This window comes from Elgaria multicarinata, chromosome 16 (assembly GCF_023053635.1).
Source record: "Elgaria multicarinata webbii isolate HBS135686 ecotype San Diego chromosome 16, rElgMul1.1.pri, whole genome shotgun sequence".
NCBI lineage: Eukaryota > Metazoa > Chordata > Lepidosauria > Squamata > Anguidae > Elgaria > Elgaria multicarinata.
In genome coordinates, this window is record NC_086186.1 from 12,821,045 (window position 1) to 12,841,303 (window position 20,259).

At 39.6% G+C, this 20,259-nt stretch overlaps 1 protein-coding gene across 1 annotated transcript in view; it reads left to right on the forward strand.

Annotated features, from left to right (window-relative positions):
- Positions 1 to 720: 720 nt before the first annotated feature.
- The window catches only part of ATOSA (atos homolog A), a 39,639-nt gene continuing 20,100 nt past the window's right edge, over positions 721 to 20,259 (forward strand). The window contains exon 1 of the mRNA XM_063142422.1: positions 721 to 1,248. Within this exon, the coding sequence (XP_062998492.1) occupies positions 1,233 to 1,248 (16 nt within the window). The 5' untranslated portion in view covers positions 721 to 1,232. The remainder of the gene's footprint in view (positions 1,249 to 20,259) is intronic.

Consider the following 20,259-nt stretch of genomic DNA (forward strand, 5'->3'; position numbering starts at 1 on the left):
AGCGGGCAGGGGCTGAGGGGTTTGCGTGCGCGACATGAGCGGAGGTCGAAGCCGGGCTAATATGGGGCAGGTGTGGGGCTGAGTGGAAGGCCGGATTGTGTGTGTGTGTGTCGGGGGGTGTTCTTTTATTGGCCACTGCGTGCGTCAGGCAGATTAGGCCAGGGGAGAGCAGGGGCTGGGTGGGGGGAGAGCCACCTCAGGCCCTTACGCGCGGCCATCGCGAGGGAAGGCATTTGGGGAGGGGGAGAGAGAGCAAAAGGAGGGGTGTGTGGGGAGACTGTGGCCGTTGTTATCAGGTCTAGGAATGAGGCGGTGAAATAATCCGGGCCCCCTTTCTTCCTCCCTTTTCCTCCTCCTTCCTCCTCTGTCTCTCTCTCCCCTCCCCCCAGCCCCATTTCATCGGTCGGGTTGTGTAAGGTGAGGGTCGAGTCAAACCGGGGAAAGAGGGAGTTTGCGTGGAGCTGGGTTCAGACGCTGCTACAGCGAACAGGGCCAGTGGCTGCCGTCGTGTGTGTGTCTGTGTGCTTTTTAGGGAGTAAGGAATAAAGTGGGCAAAGGCTGCAGTGTCCTGTTTTGTTGGGTTTTGCTTTTTTTAGTGCTCTTCTCCACCTCCACCCTCCCGCCCGCCCCCGTTTTTATGACCATGGTCGTCAGCGACTGTTGCTAGACTGTTTTTATTTAGACTAGACGGGAGCAGGGAATTGGGGAGAGAGGGAGGTCGGAAGCTCTGCCCTCTTCCTGGCTGACTCTGTCGAACAGGTAAAACGCCATGGACTGCAGCCTGGCTTGACATTGCCTTGAGGCTCTGTGATTCAGAGCCTTTGGTTTGGTGTGTGTGTGTGTGTGTGTGTGGTGGTGGGAGTTTAGCTTTTGTTGTCTAAGCTTTTACCCTGGCAGGTTATAAATAGACCTGTTCAGACGCTGTGTCAAGGAAGGACACATTGGCAAGTTCTAGAGGGGGGGGGGAGAGATAGAGAGAGAGAGAGTGGCAGTGTTTAGCCTTTTCCCAAGCAGACTGCTGCCACCACCACAATGAATGCTAGGAGGAGGCCTAGCTGCTACCGATTCTTGTAGGCTGTTATAGATCAGGTCTGGATTTTATTCTATTATTCCTACAACATCAACAAAGAGAGAGAAATCTAGCTGGAGGCAGCATCAGTGAGACTACAAAGAGAAGGAAAGAAAGGCCTCTTTTACTGAGACTTGTGAGAGAGAAAAAGATTGGAGTGAAAATGAAGCCGGACAGAGGTAAATGATTTAATAAACATTTCTGTTTATAACATTTTTGTATTGGACAAGTGACTTTTTTTTTACATAGATGTTAATATCATTGTGAACATTGCCCTAGTCCTTACAAGAAAAAGAGTGAGGAGTTTGAATCCTAGAAACAAGGATGAATGCTTGTTGATGTCTACATTTTTTTTTTTAAAAAAAGGCTGTTGTGTAAATTTATTGGATTTACTTCATCAATCAAGAGCTGGGAGATAGAAACTAACTGTGGAAAACACCCTTTGCCGTGGGAGATAGTATCATTTTAAATGTCAAATATGGTTGTGCTCCAGCTATTACACAATTGCAACATTACAAAAAACAACAACACAGATCATGATGGGGAATGATATTAGCAACGCAATCTCAATATAAACAGATGTTACAAACACAAATAAGGCCACCCTTGAAACTCATGCAAAGTAGCTAAAACTCAGTGTTTGAAATTCCCACAAGTACTTATAGTGGAATCTCTATCAGCCTTACTTCTAATTGTGTTTGTGGTTAGTGGGTAAAATCAATGGGTCAAATAGTATGTTTCTACTAATTCAGAATTTGGGTTGCTCCCACCAATAGTTAAGTAAACCACAGCCAAATATTATATTAGGGGCTTATTGCTAGAAGTCTATTTCACTACAGCAACCATTCTGAAAAATAGTTTCAGTTAACAGTACAATCCTATGTATATTTATTCAGAAACTCTATTGAGTTCAGTGGTACTTAGTTTCAGGCAAGCGTGTAGGATCCGTGGAAGCATGAACATTGTCAAGCTTTCCTCTCTTTGTTATATTGTACTTCTATAACTTGACATATATACATAGTCTATTATTATATGAATTGTTCTGGGTAGGTAAAGCACTCTTTTAAGTAGCCCAGACACTGATGATGTTTAAAACTTAACAGCACAATTCCATGCATGTCTGCTCAGAAGTGAGGCAATGGGGCTTACTCCCAGGTGAGTTTGTATAGGATTATACCCCAAAATATATGAATAGTAAATGCTTTGTTTTCTGAGACACTTGTCCATTTTTTGTTAATAGTACTTTATTCTCTTTATTCTTAAATATGTGAAGGGAACTAGTGTATCGTCATCACTGCTTTAAACTTGCTCGAACTTTAAAAGGAGAAAAACTGATGGGACATACTTAGAAATAAAGGAGCATTAGCTTTTTGATGAGCAGTTGCAGAATGCTTGTTTGACTTCAGTTGTATCATATACTATATGATGCAACTGAAGCCATCTACCCCAAGCAGGATATTCCACTATGAAAGTGGTATATAAAAGGCAGGAGCCACACTGCTGCTTTATAGTAGTATTGAAATGCACTGCAGGATCTACACTACTGCTTTATAGTGGTACTAAAGTGCACTGACAACTGGTGGGGCCCATGACACAACTAAAACAAGCAGGATATACCACTATGAAAGTGGTATGACAGCAGTATATGGTATATGGGCCCCAACAGTTGTCAGTGCACCACTGTAAAGCAGTACTGTGGCTCCTGTATTTTATATTCCGCTTTCATAGCACCTTCATAGTGGAATATCTGCTTGGTGTAGATGAACCCAGTGTGATTCTAAAGGTTTACTCTGAAAGAAATCCCACTGAGTTAAATGGGACATACCACCTAATCAGTGTCTCTTACTGCTGCAGCCTAAATTCCCCATTGGAAAATCCAAATTACAAACTATATTGAGATAAAACCATAAATTCAACATCTGTAACTCCTTGCACAGTCCAAAAGCTTGATCATACATGAACAAGCTTTTGGTAACTCACAGCTGATGCATCATGAGAAAGACAATGGCATTTTATAATGGCTGTGGAGTAGTGGATCATCAGCTAATGTCTTGCAAAGAGGATGATGAAACCAGTGAGAATTAAGACTTCCTGCAGAAAACCCACTTTTGATATATTGAGATTATAATATAATAGTAAAATGTACTTTTAAGTCACTCTTACAACTCCCAGCATTCTCCAGCAAGCCACACTGGCTGGGCAGTGCTGGTAGTTGTAGGTCTTTTTTTCTATGTAAACATAGGATTGCACCCTGAATTGACTTTGTATTTCAGCAACAAGGTAAAATTGGAACTTTAATAATTGCTGTTCTGAAAGCAAAGAAGAGCTATAATGTTAATGAACAATGTATCTAGTTTAATTGTCCCGATTTTGTTACTGTAGACGTGAACCATCTACAAGGGGTTAAAGTGTGGCCTAAATGCCGTATTCAGCCTACAGATGCTCACAAATCATGTGAATGTTTACATGTTCTTTTTTATACACAGCAGCTGCACCACAGGCAAGCAGTCAAGTGTGCAATCACCTGCTTCCATTATTTGCAAATTAATAGTGAAGGACACAGGATGAGCAGAGCTTTTAACTAAACTGCAGTATGATCTGTTTAATATTGGACTGACTGTTCATCTTTGGAAGTTAAAGGTGCTAAATCCAATTTTGGGTAGTGAATAATAAACAAGAAGGCATATGAGCTCCAGGTGATGTTACTTCCTGTTTAGCAGGCCGGTGACAGCTGTTCTAAAAATGCCTGTGCTTTTAGTTATATATCACAGGTAAATGCTGGGAGTAGGCAAGACACAGGAAGTGATGCTACTTCCTGTAGCAGGGAAGCAGTTCTGGTTGTTTTTCTGGTGTGGAATCACGCTCCTGAAAAGTAAAAGATAGAATCTGTGATGTTTACCTCATTACTAATATAAGAAATGTGAAGATTTTAGGTAAGGTGGTTCAGATAGCAATCTTACTGATTGGTGGTTTGGATAACGCTATGGGAATCTAGCCTTAATCTATGGAGAAAAACAGATGTGTTATTCGAGTACATAGTGTACAGACACAAAAAGGAATTGGAAGTTGCTCTGTTTTAAATGTAGAGGTAGCATTTTCTGTGGGTTTTAATTGTTTAACTTTAACCTTCTCTGTTGTTGCCAAACAAAATTGTATAGTGTAGTACTAGTCTTTTATTTCCAATTAAAGGGTTACTACGTGAAAAAATTATGACTGCAAAGAATCTTGGAAGAAACAGGGAATGTGGATTAAACTACAACCGAACATTTACCAGTAGCAGCATCAAATAACTAGAAATATAAGCAAACATATTGTGTTGTGTGCTTTTCTTCTGGTAGTGAAAAGTTTAAAAGTTTATGGCAACTTTAATTTATGCAGTATAAGTTTTAAATGATTAAGTCCAGATCCTACCTTTTTCCACCCAACAGTCCATCATTGTAGCTGCTTAATTGTTATGGCTTTTTGTAAGGCCTGCTGTACTAATATCTGGATCTGTGGTCGTTTCTCCCTTGTGTGGGGTCACTTCTGGATTGGTGGAGGATAGTATAACATGTTGCCTATTGCTAATTAACTCTTTTTCTCAAAGAACGCCCCAGTTGATGACCCTAACCAAAATATTTTTCCCAGTAGTGGATACTTCCTTCTCAGATCAGATAAGACCACTCTACTGTTAGAACTATTTTACAGTTTCTTTCCATAGTGCCTCCATGAAGACACCATGGTCCTGTTCTAATGCAGAGTGTATGTATGCTGTCTGTCTCTTTTTACATTTTATCACAAAATATTGTAAGTCACTCTCTGTGTGCTATGTTGGTAATCTGGACCCTCTATCCTGACAACATTTGTGTTTTGGTTTTAATAAAATATGTTTTAGATTTGTATATGAATTTCAAAACGAATAGTTCTTTCTGGTGATAGCATATTGAGTTATAAGATAAGTTCCTTATTCATTCTATTTAAATGTTCTCAAATAGATAGCATAGAGCATCTTTTTACAAATTCTTAAAAATGATGACAAATAGTAGTATATGATTCAAGTTCTGAAAATCTGTTCTGATTATTGTTTTGTGTTCCAAACCACCCTGATTTTTAAAAAAACTTGAAGGTAGTGGAGATTTAAAAATAAATAAATGCAGTACTTTAGGTATTGGAAGCCAGTTTTAGCGTGTGTGTGTGTGTGTGTGTGTGTGTGTGTGTGTGTAGAAGAGAGAAGGAACAAGATTCACAGTAAAGTTAAAAGTCTGACAATTGGGTATATTCACAATTAGGATAAAAACAAGCAGTGAATTTAAGACATTTATTATTACGTTTTAAACGCATCTCATTAACATTTGCGATATTGCTATTATGTGAGAGCTAGTCTGCTTTAAATGTCATGATTCAGATATAAAAGTGTTTTTGATGTTTCTTTCATAGCCAGTTCCTAATAGGTCTTAAGATTCTTAACTAATCTTAAGAATACAACACTACTTTGTTTAGTCCACATAGTGCTGGCCATTTTGCAATCAAGGGTTAGTTGAGTTAGGCAGGACAAATGCAAGATTTTCTGCATGTAAGAGGCTAATTTCCAGCGTTTAGAACCATTAAAGAAAGAAAAGTGAAGTACAGGAACAATTTGGAAAACTGGAGGGCAACTAGTTTGGTAGAGAAGTGATTAGTTTAGAAGAACTATCATTGAACTTACCTGTAATCAGTCCAGGATGGAGATATGGGTGTGTTTGATGGATCAGGACAAAGATACAGATTTTTTTTTTCTTTCAAAGTCCTGGACTTCTCAAGCTGTTTGTGTCTGTCCCATGAGTTTCCCTGTGGGAGTTCAGTAATCCAAACTCTGCTCCCATGTTTTGTCCTCTGGAGTGTTCATCAAACCTCCACATATACAGTGTTTTACAGTATCTATAGTTATTTGCTATTGATGTGTGTTTAGAAGGCTTAACAATTCAGAATGTTTCTTTTGCGTGTACCATTTGATTGTTGTGTAGGGCATTGAATGGTCCACCCTAGTTCAATTTACGTCAGCAATGGACTCTTTCCCTTTCCCAATCTGGTTCCTTCTAGATGTTTTAGACTATTTCTACCAGCATTCCTGACCATTGGCCATGCTGGCTTGGGCTGATAGGAGTTGGAAGTCCTAAACATCTGGAGGGAAGGCTGTTCTAAGCATTAATTTCTCTAGTGGAAGAGTGTGATTAAGGTTGGGGTGGGGGAGCATGGGGAACTTTATATCAGTTCATATATTCTGGGGTTGGTTGGTTTTCTAGTTGGGAGAATTGAGTCACTATTTATATTTTTATACAACTGACTTTAGAATTAACAATTATGCATTTCCTAATTATTGCAAAAGAAGTAATTAACCAGCACCTTGGGTTTGGGATAATCTAGTTGCTTGATCAGGGAATATTGAGGCCAAGTAGAATATAAAACAAATGCTGCAGGGTTCCAATTCTGTACCGAAATAGTTTTTTCCCCTCCAGTTGCAAGCTGTTTTTATTTGTGTTTCCTGAAACTTAGGTAGGCGTTAATGATAACTGTGTCAGTTTCAGAATTGCGCCTTCTCTGTTAACAAACATTTATTTTACAAGAACATTAGCAAACTCTTTACTCTGATTTCCTGCTCTGCTGGCCTAAAGCAATCTCCCCAAATTTATTTGCCAATGAAGAATCCTAACTGGACAGAACCAAGCATGGACAAATTCATCTCATGGGACTCATGCCTTTGTGACTAACTAATTTTAAGGTCAAAATAAGTTTTAACATTTATCCTGAAGTGATAAATGAAGTCATAAGAACATAAGAATAGCCTTGGTGGATCAGTCCAAAGGCCTATCTGCTCAAACATTGTTTGCAGAGTGGCCAACCAGTTGCTTCTAGGAAGCCCACAACAGAACATGAATTCAATAGCACCTCTCAGTTCTATTAAGACATTACGATATGGTGTGTGTTCTGTGTTACAGTATCCAGGGAACTGTTTTTGAAAATCAGAGGTCATCTACATAGATATGTAAGAGCAGGAGAGGTCACCAGTAATAGGAGAACAAAGCAAAGGTTGGTGTCTAAGGACCATACTGGAGAAGGGAGACACTAAAGGTAGTACTGGAAAAGCTAATGGATGATTTTACAGATAGATACACAGAAATTATGATAAATAATCTTACAGAGAGGGGAATGTTAAAATGAATACAGTGGTTGGTTAACCACTTTGAAGGCTGCATTACACATCAAAGTGGCCAATGAAATGGCTATGTTTTTACTAAAGCTGGTTAGTGGTGATTGCATTTTTTTAAAAAACCAAGCTTTGCTGATAGAAAAAAGTAGCAAGACTAAAGAAAGGCACGTTTTATTCTTGGCAAAACACGGATGAAAGGATGATGATGATGATAATGATAAAGTAGGAACAAAAAATGCTCATAGTGCTTGTTAGTGGTGAGCAGCAAAACTCATTAGATTTTAAAATTGTTATAATGGTTTCTTCCATATTAGATTCTTTGTCCAGAATAGATAACATTTGTTCACTCTTTAATTAATTTTGTTATTTTTGAGAATTCAGATAATGTTCCCCCTAAAGCTTTCTATTACTGTTTCTTATCGTTCCACATTTTTTCAAAGTGCTGGTTTGGGGTGTGTGTTATGCTAACACAACTGCTGTACCATCCAGCAAGGCAGAACCAAATGGTGTGGTCCTGGGCAGGCCCAAATAAACTTGAAAAGCAACAGTTGAGAGTTTGAAAGGCCAGAGGCAAGGTGACAGGGATCCAAGACAGGCTGACCAAATGGGTAAAGATCAGATGCAGGTGCTATGATCTATGGAAGTTAGGCGGTTGGATTCCACAAGGCAGCAGACATGATGTGACCAGTGAGTTGCTCAGATTGAAGAACCAACCCTGAAGCAACAGTGTTTGCCAGGGCCCTGTTGGTTCCTTGGGTCACCTGGTCTGAAGAGCAGCAGTACTCCCAATGGTCATTGCATGGTTGATGCTGGACCACCCATAAAATTCCATGTATAAGGCAGAGTGATGAAGACCAATAAAAGAGTGCCTGGAAATACCCCAGGTCTGGATAAGCAGTATGCATAGGTGAGCCCCAGTAGCCAACTTATGAAGAGGTTCAGAAGTGGTGGGATGAATTGGAGAGCCAGCTGAAGCTTATAGAATCATAGAACAGTAGAGTTGGAAGGGGCCTATAAGGCCATCGAGTCCAACCCCCTGCTCAATGCAGGAATCCACATTAAGAGCATACCTGAGAAATGGCTGTTCAACTGCATCTTGAATGCTTCTAGTGTGGGAGAGCCCACAATCTCCCTAGGTCATTGGTTCCACTGTCATACTGCTCCAACTCTCAGGAAGTTTTTCCTGATGTCCAGCTGGAATCTGGCTTCCTGTAACTTGAGCCCATTTTTCTGTGTCCTGCACGTTGGGATGATTGAGAAATAGCCACAGGGCCAGACAGGATAGATAAAGAGCGGTAGTGAGGCCTGGGAGGACCATAATATGTCTATAGTTGAAAAACTAATATTTCTGTTGGTCAGAGCACCAGGAAGGCTTAAGGTCTATCAGTCTCTCTTACTTTAAATTACTACCATCTGCACAACTCCAGTCCAGCTTTTCCTATGTATGCAAGCATATACATATGTACAGGAGTTTGAACACACTCCTGTACAAAAATTGGACAATGTAATTTGTTTGGCTGTACAAAAAATATCTCACTGTGATTAAAAATCTCCATTTTTGCACTTGTCCTCAAAATTGTTCTCAACACCAAGTGTGAATGTTTTCTTTCCTCATAGTTTTTAACTTTTTTAAAAAATCCTGGCTTTCAGGAATGTGCAGATCCCTTAACTTCAAAAACCTAGGCTTGATTATGTTTACATACATGTAGAAATAGTAAGAGTATCAATTGACAACTTTCAGCTATGTGTGTACACTTTAAAAACAACTCTGTTAAATAACACACTACGAGCAAAACTACTGGTCCGAACATACTTTCTTATCTGTACAAATTTTGGGTGCATTTGAAATAATAATAATAATAATAATAATAATAATAATAATACGCTTGATCTTAGCCAAAAGGCTGAGCAGCTGACGTTTCTGTGTGTGTGTGTTTTTAATTTGAACTGCCATAATAATAGCAATGCTTGGTGCCACATTTAGTGTGTCCTGCTACTTGTTGTTCTGCTTTTCTTTCCTCTCAAATTGCCCAAACACAGCTGGGTTCACAAGAGGAGAAAAGAAAACATGATACTACTGCCAAACAGACAGGAAACTGTAGTAGACCTTGCGAGCAGTGAAGGGTTGAAGCACGCCTTCTGTCCAATCAGCTCCCAGTTCTGTTGCTATGTGCACTCTTACTCTGCCTTCTTTGTGGAAAAAAAATGTCTTGCACAGAAAGGCTGAATATGTACCCAAAGCTGAACATTTTTGTGTTGGCCACTGCAGACATCTGGATCCCCAAGATACTGACAGTGTAGCCCAGTTTGCTGCCAGAAGGCAACTTCTTTTCCACCACGATTCCAGTATGGTTTACAGTGGAAACAAAGGGCTGCCTAGAGAAGGTGTGTAATTGAAAGAAGTTAATTCTAAATGCTTAAATATTCTTAAGTTGTTATGAACCTGACTGTGTGTGTTTTCCTTTCTTCGGTAGACTTGCTGTTAACCGTACGCTGCCGTTTCTTTTGTCTGCGTGAAAATATTGCACATGGATAATTTCCATTGAACTGTTTTAGAGCTCACTTGTGGTGGCAAACAATATTGAAAACAATTTAGAATTATTGAGTCTGAACAAAGGGAGAAGGGGAAATGATAAGTGAGACAGGAATGAGATGCTGTCAACGTTTTTAGAATGTACTGTGACTTACAAGAATGAACAATTTTATTGGTAGGTGGTGAAGTTAGGCTGTGTGTTTTTGATTATTGAATAGCCCCATTATTAATCCCAAAGCTTTAACTTAAGCATAGAACTGTTTTTAACACTATTGAAATGATACCACCACATACGAAGTTCATATTTTCTCTTCCTGGTATCCTAGTGATACACCTATGGAAAGAAACATAAAGGGTTTTGGAATAACTTAAGTGTATCACATTTTCTTGTGCAATTTTTCCTGCAACATGGCAATTTGAACTCGATATCGCAGGTACATGTTAGTTACCATAGAAGAGCTAGTACTAGCCATATCTGTATGCTTTCTTTATTGTTCACTGAGAAAATGAAAGCCTTAGCTGAGAGTGTATTTCTTTTGTGTGTTTTTTGTTTCTATAGGTCAAAGTTCTTTTAAAACACAAAGCAGTTATTACAGTATTGACCTAGTAAAGTATACCTAGTAGTAATCATAAATACAGCAATATCCATTTTTGATAATATGCTCGTATTGGGCCAAAGAGAGTTTATACAGATAACACCTAGCCATTTGATTACTTGAGAAGCAGGTTAATTTTTTCAAAACAACAACCGCCGTAGCACTGTCAGATGGATGTTAGGTACCTATTTTAAGCTACTGCTCAACAAAGGGGACTAATGAAACATAGAAAACTGACAAACCATTCTTCACTAATGGCACTATGTGTCAGATGAGGTTTTCAAAAAAGGCAAGGTTCTTATCATGGCCTGGTAGTAGATGTTAATTCAAATATGCAGCTTGCATATTTGAAAGGGGGAAGAATCCAGTTGGAGTGATCCCTGTGATGGGGGTAGAATATTCCCAATGGGCTATTCTTTCACATTTAGAAAAATATTATGTTTTAATGAGAGACATTGCTGCAGACAAGGGCAGCAGAGCTAACTGAAGGTTCTTGCAGAGTAGCCATCCTTCCAAGCTATCCAGCATATTTTTTTAGATAAATGTGTTCATTAAATCTAGTTATGACCTTAAAATAGAGGGGAGTGCAGGAGCTTGTATTTCTCATTTTGGAGGGGGTTGTTGGGAAGCTCTGCAAGTACATCAAGCACTTTCTGTCTCCATAGAAGACTATGGCAAACTTGAGAATGTATAGTCTTGCATTGTTGCAGGTTTAGGAGGTCCTTCTGGAAGGATCGGCACACACATGAAGAGTCCACCCTGGAACAGATTGTCCATTCCCTTCAGTGGATGGTACAAGTCTGTAGGCCCATACCTTTGCATGAGCAGAGAGCGCATGCTTCTTTATAAGTAGGGCAAAGGAAGTCTACTTGGACAGGAGTTCTGTGTGCATATCAGACTGTGCCCAAAATGCTAGATTGGGCCATGGTGGTTTCGTAAGCACAACTTATACTTGACTAAGAAGTTATGCTATCCTGTTTAAACGTTTTTGTATCTTAACAACTTTATTGTATACAACCTAATAAAAAATGTATATGTGGTGTGTTTGTCTTTCTGTATATGTGAGATTCTTCAAAGATAAAGAACAAAACATCAGTTTTGACAAGGTGAACATGATCTTTCGATCAATAATGGAAAAAAAGATTGGTTAAATGGATCAAAGGATGCATACTCATGGTCTGAGAGCGTATGGTGACACTACCTTGTTGAAGGTATGGAGATCTAGTAGGTCTGGTCAGTGGCTGGGTAGAAGACCCCTTAGGAACTGTTTGAGTTCCGTGACAAAAGAAATGCAGGACATAAATGTAATACCTGTATTTCTTTGATTGTAAGACGCCATCGATTGTAAGATGCACACTAACTTCAGTACCACGAACAGGGGAAAAAACCTAAGACACACCCGCGAGTCTAAGACGCACCCCATTTTTAGAGATGGTTATATGGAAAAAAAAGTGTGACTTAGAATCGAAGAAATAGGGTATATAAAACAAAGCCAAGCAACAAAATATCTAATGTCTCACTTTTTACACACGTTTGGATGAAAGCAGTTTAAAGGTAAATCCTATGATGTATCTCCCAAAATAACTAGACTGTATGGTGTGTGTCAGATCTTTGTTCAGGCGTATGTCCTCTCTGCACCAGTTCCTAGGTTTTACGGTAAAAGAATTTTTGGTTGCCTTTATGACAGTTTGTACAAGGTAATTGGAAATAATGGTCTTGCTGTTTTCAGAACTAGATTTGTACATTTATTTTAAATAGCTAATATGATTTAGGGTTATCTAATTCTTGGAGTTGGAAGGAACATATTATAGGCCATAGCTGTGCCTTGAAGTAAAATATCTGTACCTTAGACAGCCCAACTTTTCTTGAATACCTCCAAGGAAAGAGCTTCATTTATCTTCTTTCTTTAAAACTATGTAAGTTGTTAGGTTCTAGCAGTAAATTCTTTTAGGAACTTCTCTAATTTAAACCATTTGCTTGTCCTGTCCTTAGTGGTTAATATGAACAGTAGGAGAAACAACATGAAAATTATTGGAAAAACATTGAATTTGGTAATAACTTTGCCATTATATGGTCTGCTTATTATCTTGAGGGAAGTCATGAGGACTTTTGTGTATCAGATGGGAAATAATGCATATTTGGGGGCAATAAACTGTGCACAAAGGTCTTAAGTCTTCTTAAAAATTGAAAACTGTCAGCATCTATTGACCTTATTCTCTGTACTGCCCGGTACTTCGCCTTTGCTAATAGGATTTGTCTTTTACATCCTTCATCTTTGTATTCTTTCTAACTTGTCAACAACTTTCATGGAATAAGGTACCCAGAACTGATCATAGTATTAGAGCTGTGTCAAGTATTTGCATGCAACATTTGTGAGGTAAAAGGGGGTGTTCTGGAGAACCAGATGTGTTCCCTGAAAAAATTGTGAGGTAGGAGGGGGTGTTCTGGAGAACCAAAAGTGCTTCTATCTTCCCCTCTTTGCTGTTGGCAATAGCAATTTCCACTCTCTGCTGCTTTGCCGCCATCTTCTCCCACCGACTGCAGGAGGCTTCTCTCTCACTGTTCATGTAACAAGTGTGGTGATACCATGACACATTTGTATTGTGATGAAGCCAATGCAGAATGAGGGCATTTTTGCTTTCTGTCCCTCATACACCACATGGCCCAAATGATGAAAGCTTTGATAAAGTTCCCCTACTGATTCCTTATCATTCTTGGTCTTGCAAATGATTGTCCTATAGATATAATCTAAAATGGCATTTGCTTTATGTAGCCCACGTCGTATTGTTGATTTGTGTTCAGTGTAATGCCTTCTGTGATGCTGAGCCATTTCTCCCTCCTCCTATTTGAATATTTGATTTTTATGGTTCTCTTCCTCCTTAGCACTTTATATTTGCTTTATATTTCTTTTTCTGCTAACTAGACTGTTCTTAGTCTTTACATCCTTTGTGAATTGTAGAACTGGGCTTTTCATGCTTGCAGCTAAACAGCTGATAAAGTATTGAAAAGTACTGACTCCTGTAAAAGTTTGCTAGATAACTAATTATAATTAGATACTAGCTTGTTTATTAATGACCTTTTGCATATCCCAAGACCTGCTTAATACTAAGCTAATACTAGTTTACTAATATTAATCCTGCCTTTTTTTCAAGGAGCTCAGCACATGTCTCTTTCTTTCCTCATAACATTCCTGTGTGGTAGGTTAGGTGGAGAAGATGGTGACTGGCCCAACTGACCTTTATGATTAGGAATTTGAACCCCGGTCTCCTTAGATGAAGTTCTCCAGTCTGTCTGCTATGCCGCAATATGTCCATCTTATCTGATGACATTGTGGGGTGAGGTCCCAAAAACTAGGGCTCTTTTTATCCAAAGAAAATATTTAATTGAAAAATGTGTGGAAGTAATTGCTTAACTGAATATTGACTCCTGTACATAAGGATGTTGCAAGAAAAAAAATATCCTAAAATCCCATCAGGCTATTGCGATCTGATCGTTGCAACACCAAGGGCTTTGTAGGAAGAAAATGTTGGGAAAATGTGTAGAGGGAACAAATGTCTCTTGAATAGCACAGTAGAGGATGTTAAAGTGAATAGAGGCCAGATACTTCTACATAATTACCTCTTTGTAAAGAAAACTACTATGATGGGTTTTGTACTCTCCTAAGCCAAGCGTTTTCAAGCACATAGTGCATACAGAGGTACATAAAAAGACGAATTGCTGCACTCCAGGAGCTTACTTACGACATCCTGTTCATGTGTACCTAATTCTTGGCAGGGTCATATTTGGGGAGAACTAATTTTCGTAGTTTGTAGCAGCAGGCTATTCTTGATGCTGGTTGGTTGGTTGGTGCTTGGGGCATTATGACATCCTCTCTCAATTTCACTGGAGTAGTTTTACAGCATTGAATTTGTGTTAAGACAACAATTAAACTTGTGGTTGTTTAAACATATAGGTGGCACTTGGGAGAATTTTAAAAAATGTCTTGCCTTCCTCTTTCTGAAGCATAGGGAAGAGGCAAGATTAACAACAGAATTGGCAGTAGAATTAATTGTAAGTATGCCTGGCCAGTGCATTATGAAGATAGAGACATTCCTGTGGGTTCACTCCTTGGAGGGAAGACACAGCAAGTTCTGTTTGATGATGTGCCTGAATGCACTTCTGTATGCACTGCTTTCCCTCTGAGTTCGGTTGCAGGTATGCTAAAATTATGTTTCAAAACAAGGGCAGGTAAGGGTACCACGGGCAGTATCCAATGGAACACTTAACGCCCCTGCTGATTCCATTGCACAAGTGGTGGGTCCCACTGACTGCATTGCGCAAGCAGGACCCATTGCTTATGCAAGGGAGATTTAGCTTCCTAGGGGAAGACATGAAATCAGCAGAAATGCTTGTTTCTGGAAGGAGGCCAAATGGCGGAGCTCCCTTATGGGTTTCTGCTCATTTTGGGTTGCCCTGGAAGTGCTAAAGTGCCAACCACTTGTGCAACACAATCAGTGGGGCGGAAGAGAATTGGCTGAGCATGGAAGGCCCCATTGGATTCTGCTCCCTGTTCTTAAGAGTCAAAACATTAGTTATTATTCCTGCAGCTGGGGGCAGAACAAGTTAAAGTTTATTTGTACTGACTGTGTCCAGAAAACTTTCATTAAACAGTAAGGTTTTGTGCAGTCTCAAAAGAGTTTGTAATGTATTAACTATTGGATTCAGTACAACATTTCTCGAGGGATTTGAGAAGTTTTAACATATTATGGGGTCATTGTCACTATTGTAGACAAGTTTTAATATGTATAACTTTTATCCCTATTTCTAATACTTTTAGTGGGGCCTTCCATTCAGAGCTTCTTACAGATCAGATAAGAAAATAATAATAAACATGTAAAAAACTTTTAAAAATCCAGGAGCAGCACAGCACATTCCAAACAGCAACATGTTAAAAACTCAACACCAGAAAATCGTGGTCAAATAAGGCTGCCTTGACTCATTTGAAGTCAGTTGCTGGGTTTCCTAGGGTGGTGAGTTCCCCAAGTGCTACTACTGAGAAGGCCTGGGTCTCCTGTCCTTGTCTTCTGTACATCACAGTATTACAGGACACATTACTAGGTGTCTCCTGATGAACTAAGCGTGCAGGTAGGTCATGTGGGAGTAAAAGGCCTTTCAGATATCCCAGTTTCAAACAGGGCTTTAAAGGAGATAACCAACACCTTGAATGGCAGCCCCATGTAGAACACCTTACAATTATGTTTAGAAGTGACCATGATGTGTGTTTAGTTGTGAAAAGATCAGGCTTCTTCAGAAAAAGGCTACATTGCATTTAGCACACCAGCCTAAGCTAGTTGAAGGTGCTTCTGGATGTGGCTGCTACCTGTCGACCCAGAAATACTCCCAAACAGTGTACCTGCTCCTTCAGTGGGAGTACAACCCCATCTGGAACAGGCCTAGTAACTCCATCTAAATCTGCCCTCTCCTTTTATTAGCTCACATCCAGTCCTTCTCTGACCTCAGACACTGATTCAGAATTTCCACAGCTTCCCTGGAACCAGATGGAAAAGGGAGAGAGTACTGTCAGCAAGGTGTTAATACTCTATCGCAAAATCCTGGATGAACTCCGGATGAATAACAAGTAGATGAGGGATTCTTGCTGAACCCCAACATCTATTGGGATGTGTAGAGGTTCCCCAATACTCCTTTCTGAGACCTACCCCCCAGGCACAATACAAACCAGTATAAAATGATGCCTCCAATCTGAGCCATCATATACTTCAGCAAGGTATTCTAAATCCTGTGGCAACCAGTTGTTGTCACCTGAAGATTGTGTTAGTCACAGAAGTCACTGGTAAACTTTGTGGACTTTTAACAGTCCGAGGCAAAAATGGTTGTATATCAATCTCTGGGCTGTAACTGGAGAACAGGTTAGAGATGGTTGGTTTAGAGAGTAGCACTTCAAACAGGTGTGAGCCCAATATCCCCCTCTTCACTGGATAGAGAGGGCTATATCTTAAGTGTACAGAAGAATTAACAAAAACACTTCAAAAATGGTATAGGAGAGGCTTTGGACTACAACCATGTACAGTCTTCTAATCCTTGTAAACTGCCCAGAGAGCTTTGGCTATGGGGCGGTATATAAATTAATGATAATAATTATTAATAATAAATAACTCAGCATTTCCGAGCATTGACCATGTTGTCTGGGGCTGATGGGATTTGAAGTCCAAAAAATCTGGTGAGCACCAGATTGGGGAAGGCTATCCTAAGCTTAAAGCCCTATCACTCTAGCTGTTAAATGCTCTCTGCAATGGTCAGAACCAATCACACCACCATGTTTCCGTGCTGAATTCTCTTCTCAAATTCAGCTTTACCTATAAGAGGACACCAGGTTAGGGATGGCTGGTTTAGAGAGTAGTACTTCAGACAGATGTGAGCCAAAATATCCCCCTCTTCACTGGCTAGAGGGCTGTGTATTAAGAGTACAGAAGAATTAACAAAAACGTGGGTGTCTTCTCTAGTCATAAATATTTTATTTATTCAATTTCATTTCTATACCGCCCAATAGCCAAAGTTCTGGGCAGTTCACAGTAGGTATGTGACAGTGCTGTCTGACACAAATTAAAGGTAAGGAATAGGATTATAGGTTTTGGAGCAGGATTGAGGGTCTTCTAGAGAACCAGGCTTCAGAACTAATTTTATCCTTGTGTGCATGTGTCTCTTCAGTGCTAAGCCTGAGAAAGAAGCAGCATAGAAATAAAGAGGCATCAACAGCAGACCCCAAACAGGACAACTGTTTCTCCCCACTCAGTGGAATCTATTGGCATATTCCACTATTTTATGCATAAGAATATGATGATGTAGACAGCAACTTGCATCTGGGGCCAAAAGTATGAAAAACGTCCCTCAAGAATCCTGTAGCACAGCTTTTCCATTTTGTCCCCTTCTGCATAAATATCTGTTTGCTGGCAGCAAAAAAAAAAAAAAAAAACCTGAAAGGGAAAAAAACAGCACATGCCATTTTCTATTAATATTTCTTTTATCCACCCTTCCTAAGAAACAGAGTACTTGAGCTGTTCTTGAGAATACGAATTCTCTCTCTCTGTGTATTAATACTTCATTATTAGATCTGATATCTGCATTGTGACTGGGACTCTTTTCCTTTTCCCTATTCAGGGCTGGAAGAATGCAGCCCTTGATTAAAAAAGCTATGCAGCTGTTAACCTGTTTTGAATTGCAGGGTGGGGGCGACTAATGGGGTTACTTTGGAGCTGTGTATTTTGAGCTGTGAATCCTGGCCCTTAGAAAATATGTTCTAAGAATATACAGCACAGGCTGTTACTCAACACACATGAAACAATAGCCTCCCCTCAGGAGAGACTTGCAAACTGGGATAACACCCTGGGATAACAGGGGTGAAACTAGGTCAGAGCTCTGCAAAGATACTATTGCAGTTCTGCCTGCCCATTTTGTGACTTCAGACAGTGCTAAACGTCATGAAAATATTCCTTAATTTTTGTTTACTGTTGCATGTACTCATGATTCCCCCCCTTCTTCCTAAGTCTGGATTTTATTATTTTTTATGTTGCAATTCTGTTCCAAAGATGCCTTGTCTGATTTACAACACAAATGCTTTAAATGAATAATAAGCACCAAATGTATGATTTGACCACCATTGGTGTAAAGGACCTCTTTATCTGGCAATTTGGAATCTACACATTACTACTCAGCCCTATATATGTTTATCTGAAGCTTGTCCCATTGACTTCTAGGATACTCAGGGCACATCTACACCAAGCAGGATATTCTACTATGAAAGTGGAACATAAAAGGCAGGAGCCACACTACTGCTTTATAGCAGCATTGAAGTGCACTGACCACTGTTGGGGCCCATTGACACATGCCATCTACCGCTTTCATACCGCTATATCCTGCTGGGTGTGGCTCCTGCCTTTTATATACCACTTTCATACTGCTTTCATAGTGGAATATCTTGCTTTGTGCAGATGAGCCCATAGTCTACATAGAAATATAAGGGAGCTGCTTTATACCACATCAAGACCATTGCTCCATCTAGCCCGGTATTGTTGACCCTGACTGGCCGAGATTCTCCAGGTTTTCAGGCAGGGGTTTTGCTGCCTTACCTATATATGCTGGGGGAAGAAGCTGGGACCTTCTGCATGCAAAACATGTCCTCTACCACTGAGCAGTGCCCCCTCCCTAATAACTATATGCTTGCAGTTTCAGCCATGTATGGCTCTTGATCACTTGAGAGCCTATAGTTTTCACTTAAACCAAAAAGGGAAAGGCTGTTTTTAGAACTGAATAGATAAAATTACCCTTGCAACATTTTAGGACGCAAGTCAGGCTTAAAAAATGGATCTATATTACGGCCAGCCGCAAATAACCTCAGTGTGTGTTAGTGAAAATTATATTTGTGTTAACACTAAAGACTTTCTCTGCTAGGACATGAGCATAAGCTGTGCAAAATGACACTGACTTGAACTTGTGAATGTTTACTGATAGTCTAAAATTACAGGATTTAAAATAGACCTCACGTTTCATTAGTTATAGTTGATCACACTCTCTGGGACTGACTCATCACGTCTGATGCCCTGATTATAAAACAAAGGTAGTTTGCCTTAGCTGAGCACAACCGCCACCATCCAGTATTCTGTCTATTGAACTTTCCTTCAAAATCCACATAGATTTTTCACCTTCCAGACTAGTGTGGTGGTTAAAAATGACCAGAATTTAGCTCTTTGTTTATAAACGTTTTAATAGTGCTTTTTTTTTTTTAATGGAAAATGCCTATTGGAGCATCTTCATGAATCTTACATTATGCACAGTGAACCCTCTGACAAAAGACAGGATCATTGGACAAGCCTTACAGTGTTTTAACTCCTTTGCAAACATTTTTATCTCTTTATATTCTAAAATACTATGAACTCCTCTGAGCTTACAGATAACAATACTAGCCAAACTGACAAACCCTCCCCCCAAATGTTTAATGGGTACCCTTTGAAAAGCTATATGAACATGGGTTAGGTTGTTTCCTTGGTAAAAATAAATAAATCTGTACTGCCCTTCCCCGACTGCATTTATCATAATTGATAAATAAGTACCCCCTGCAATTATCATAATTGTGATTATGTTGCCTTTGTACTAGAATGCTCCACTATTGTTTCTACTCAGTGGATTGAAAAAATAATTTCTGTTGATGACTACAACTGGGAAAGTAGTTTAAAACTCACAAATTACATTCATTTTGAACATAGAATAATATTTCAGGAACGCCTTTAAATTGTGGTGAACCTGTTTGTAATTTGGATCCTGATAGCTGTGAAATAAGTTTCAGTGTCTTATACTGCATACCTTCTTGAACAATGTTTGAGCCCCCTTATATTGGTTGTAATATTCAGGAGCAAAAGAGTTGTTTGTTCAGAAAATTAAGCATTGTCAAGGTTAAGCCATTCTCTGAACACCAGTTTCCCGGTTGAATTTGTTTCTCTCTCTTTTCCAAAGTCCCTTGAAGGCAAATCAGTTTGTCCAAATGCACTAACATGTTTTGTTTTCTTTAGTTATATGAAAGCTTCTTGCTTTTGACATTAACCATTAATTGGCATTACAAAAGTAGATAGCGGCCCTGTTCAGATGACACCTTAAACCACGGTGGCTTAAGGTGGCTTCTGAACAGGGCAGGCCTGCATTCTCTTTTCTCATGAATTACCGATACTTCTAGATAAAACAACACTGTATCACTGGAAAGCATTGTGGCTCCCTGAATGGGAGAGAAATGGTTCTCAGGAGACAGACAGGGTTGCTAGGGGAAGCACTAGCTCCTTCCTAAACACCTGCAGTCCAGGTGGCTGCCACATAAAGGGAGTATTCCTTGCTCTTTAAGAAAGGAAAATAG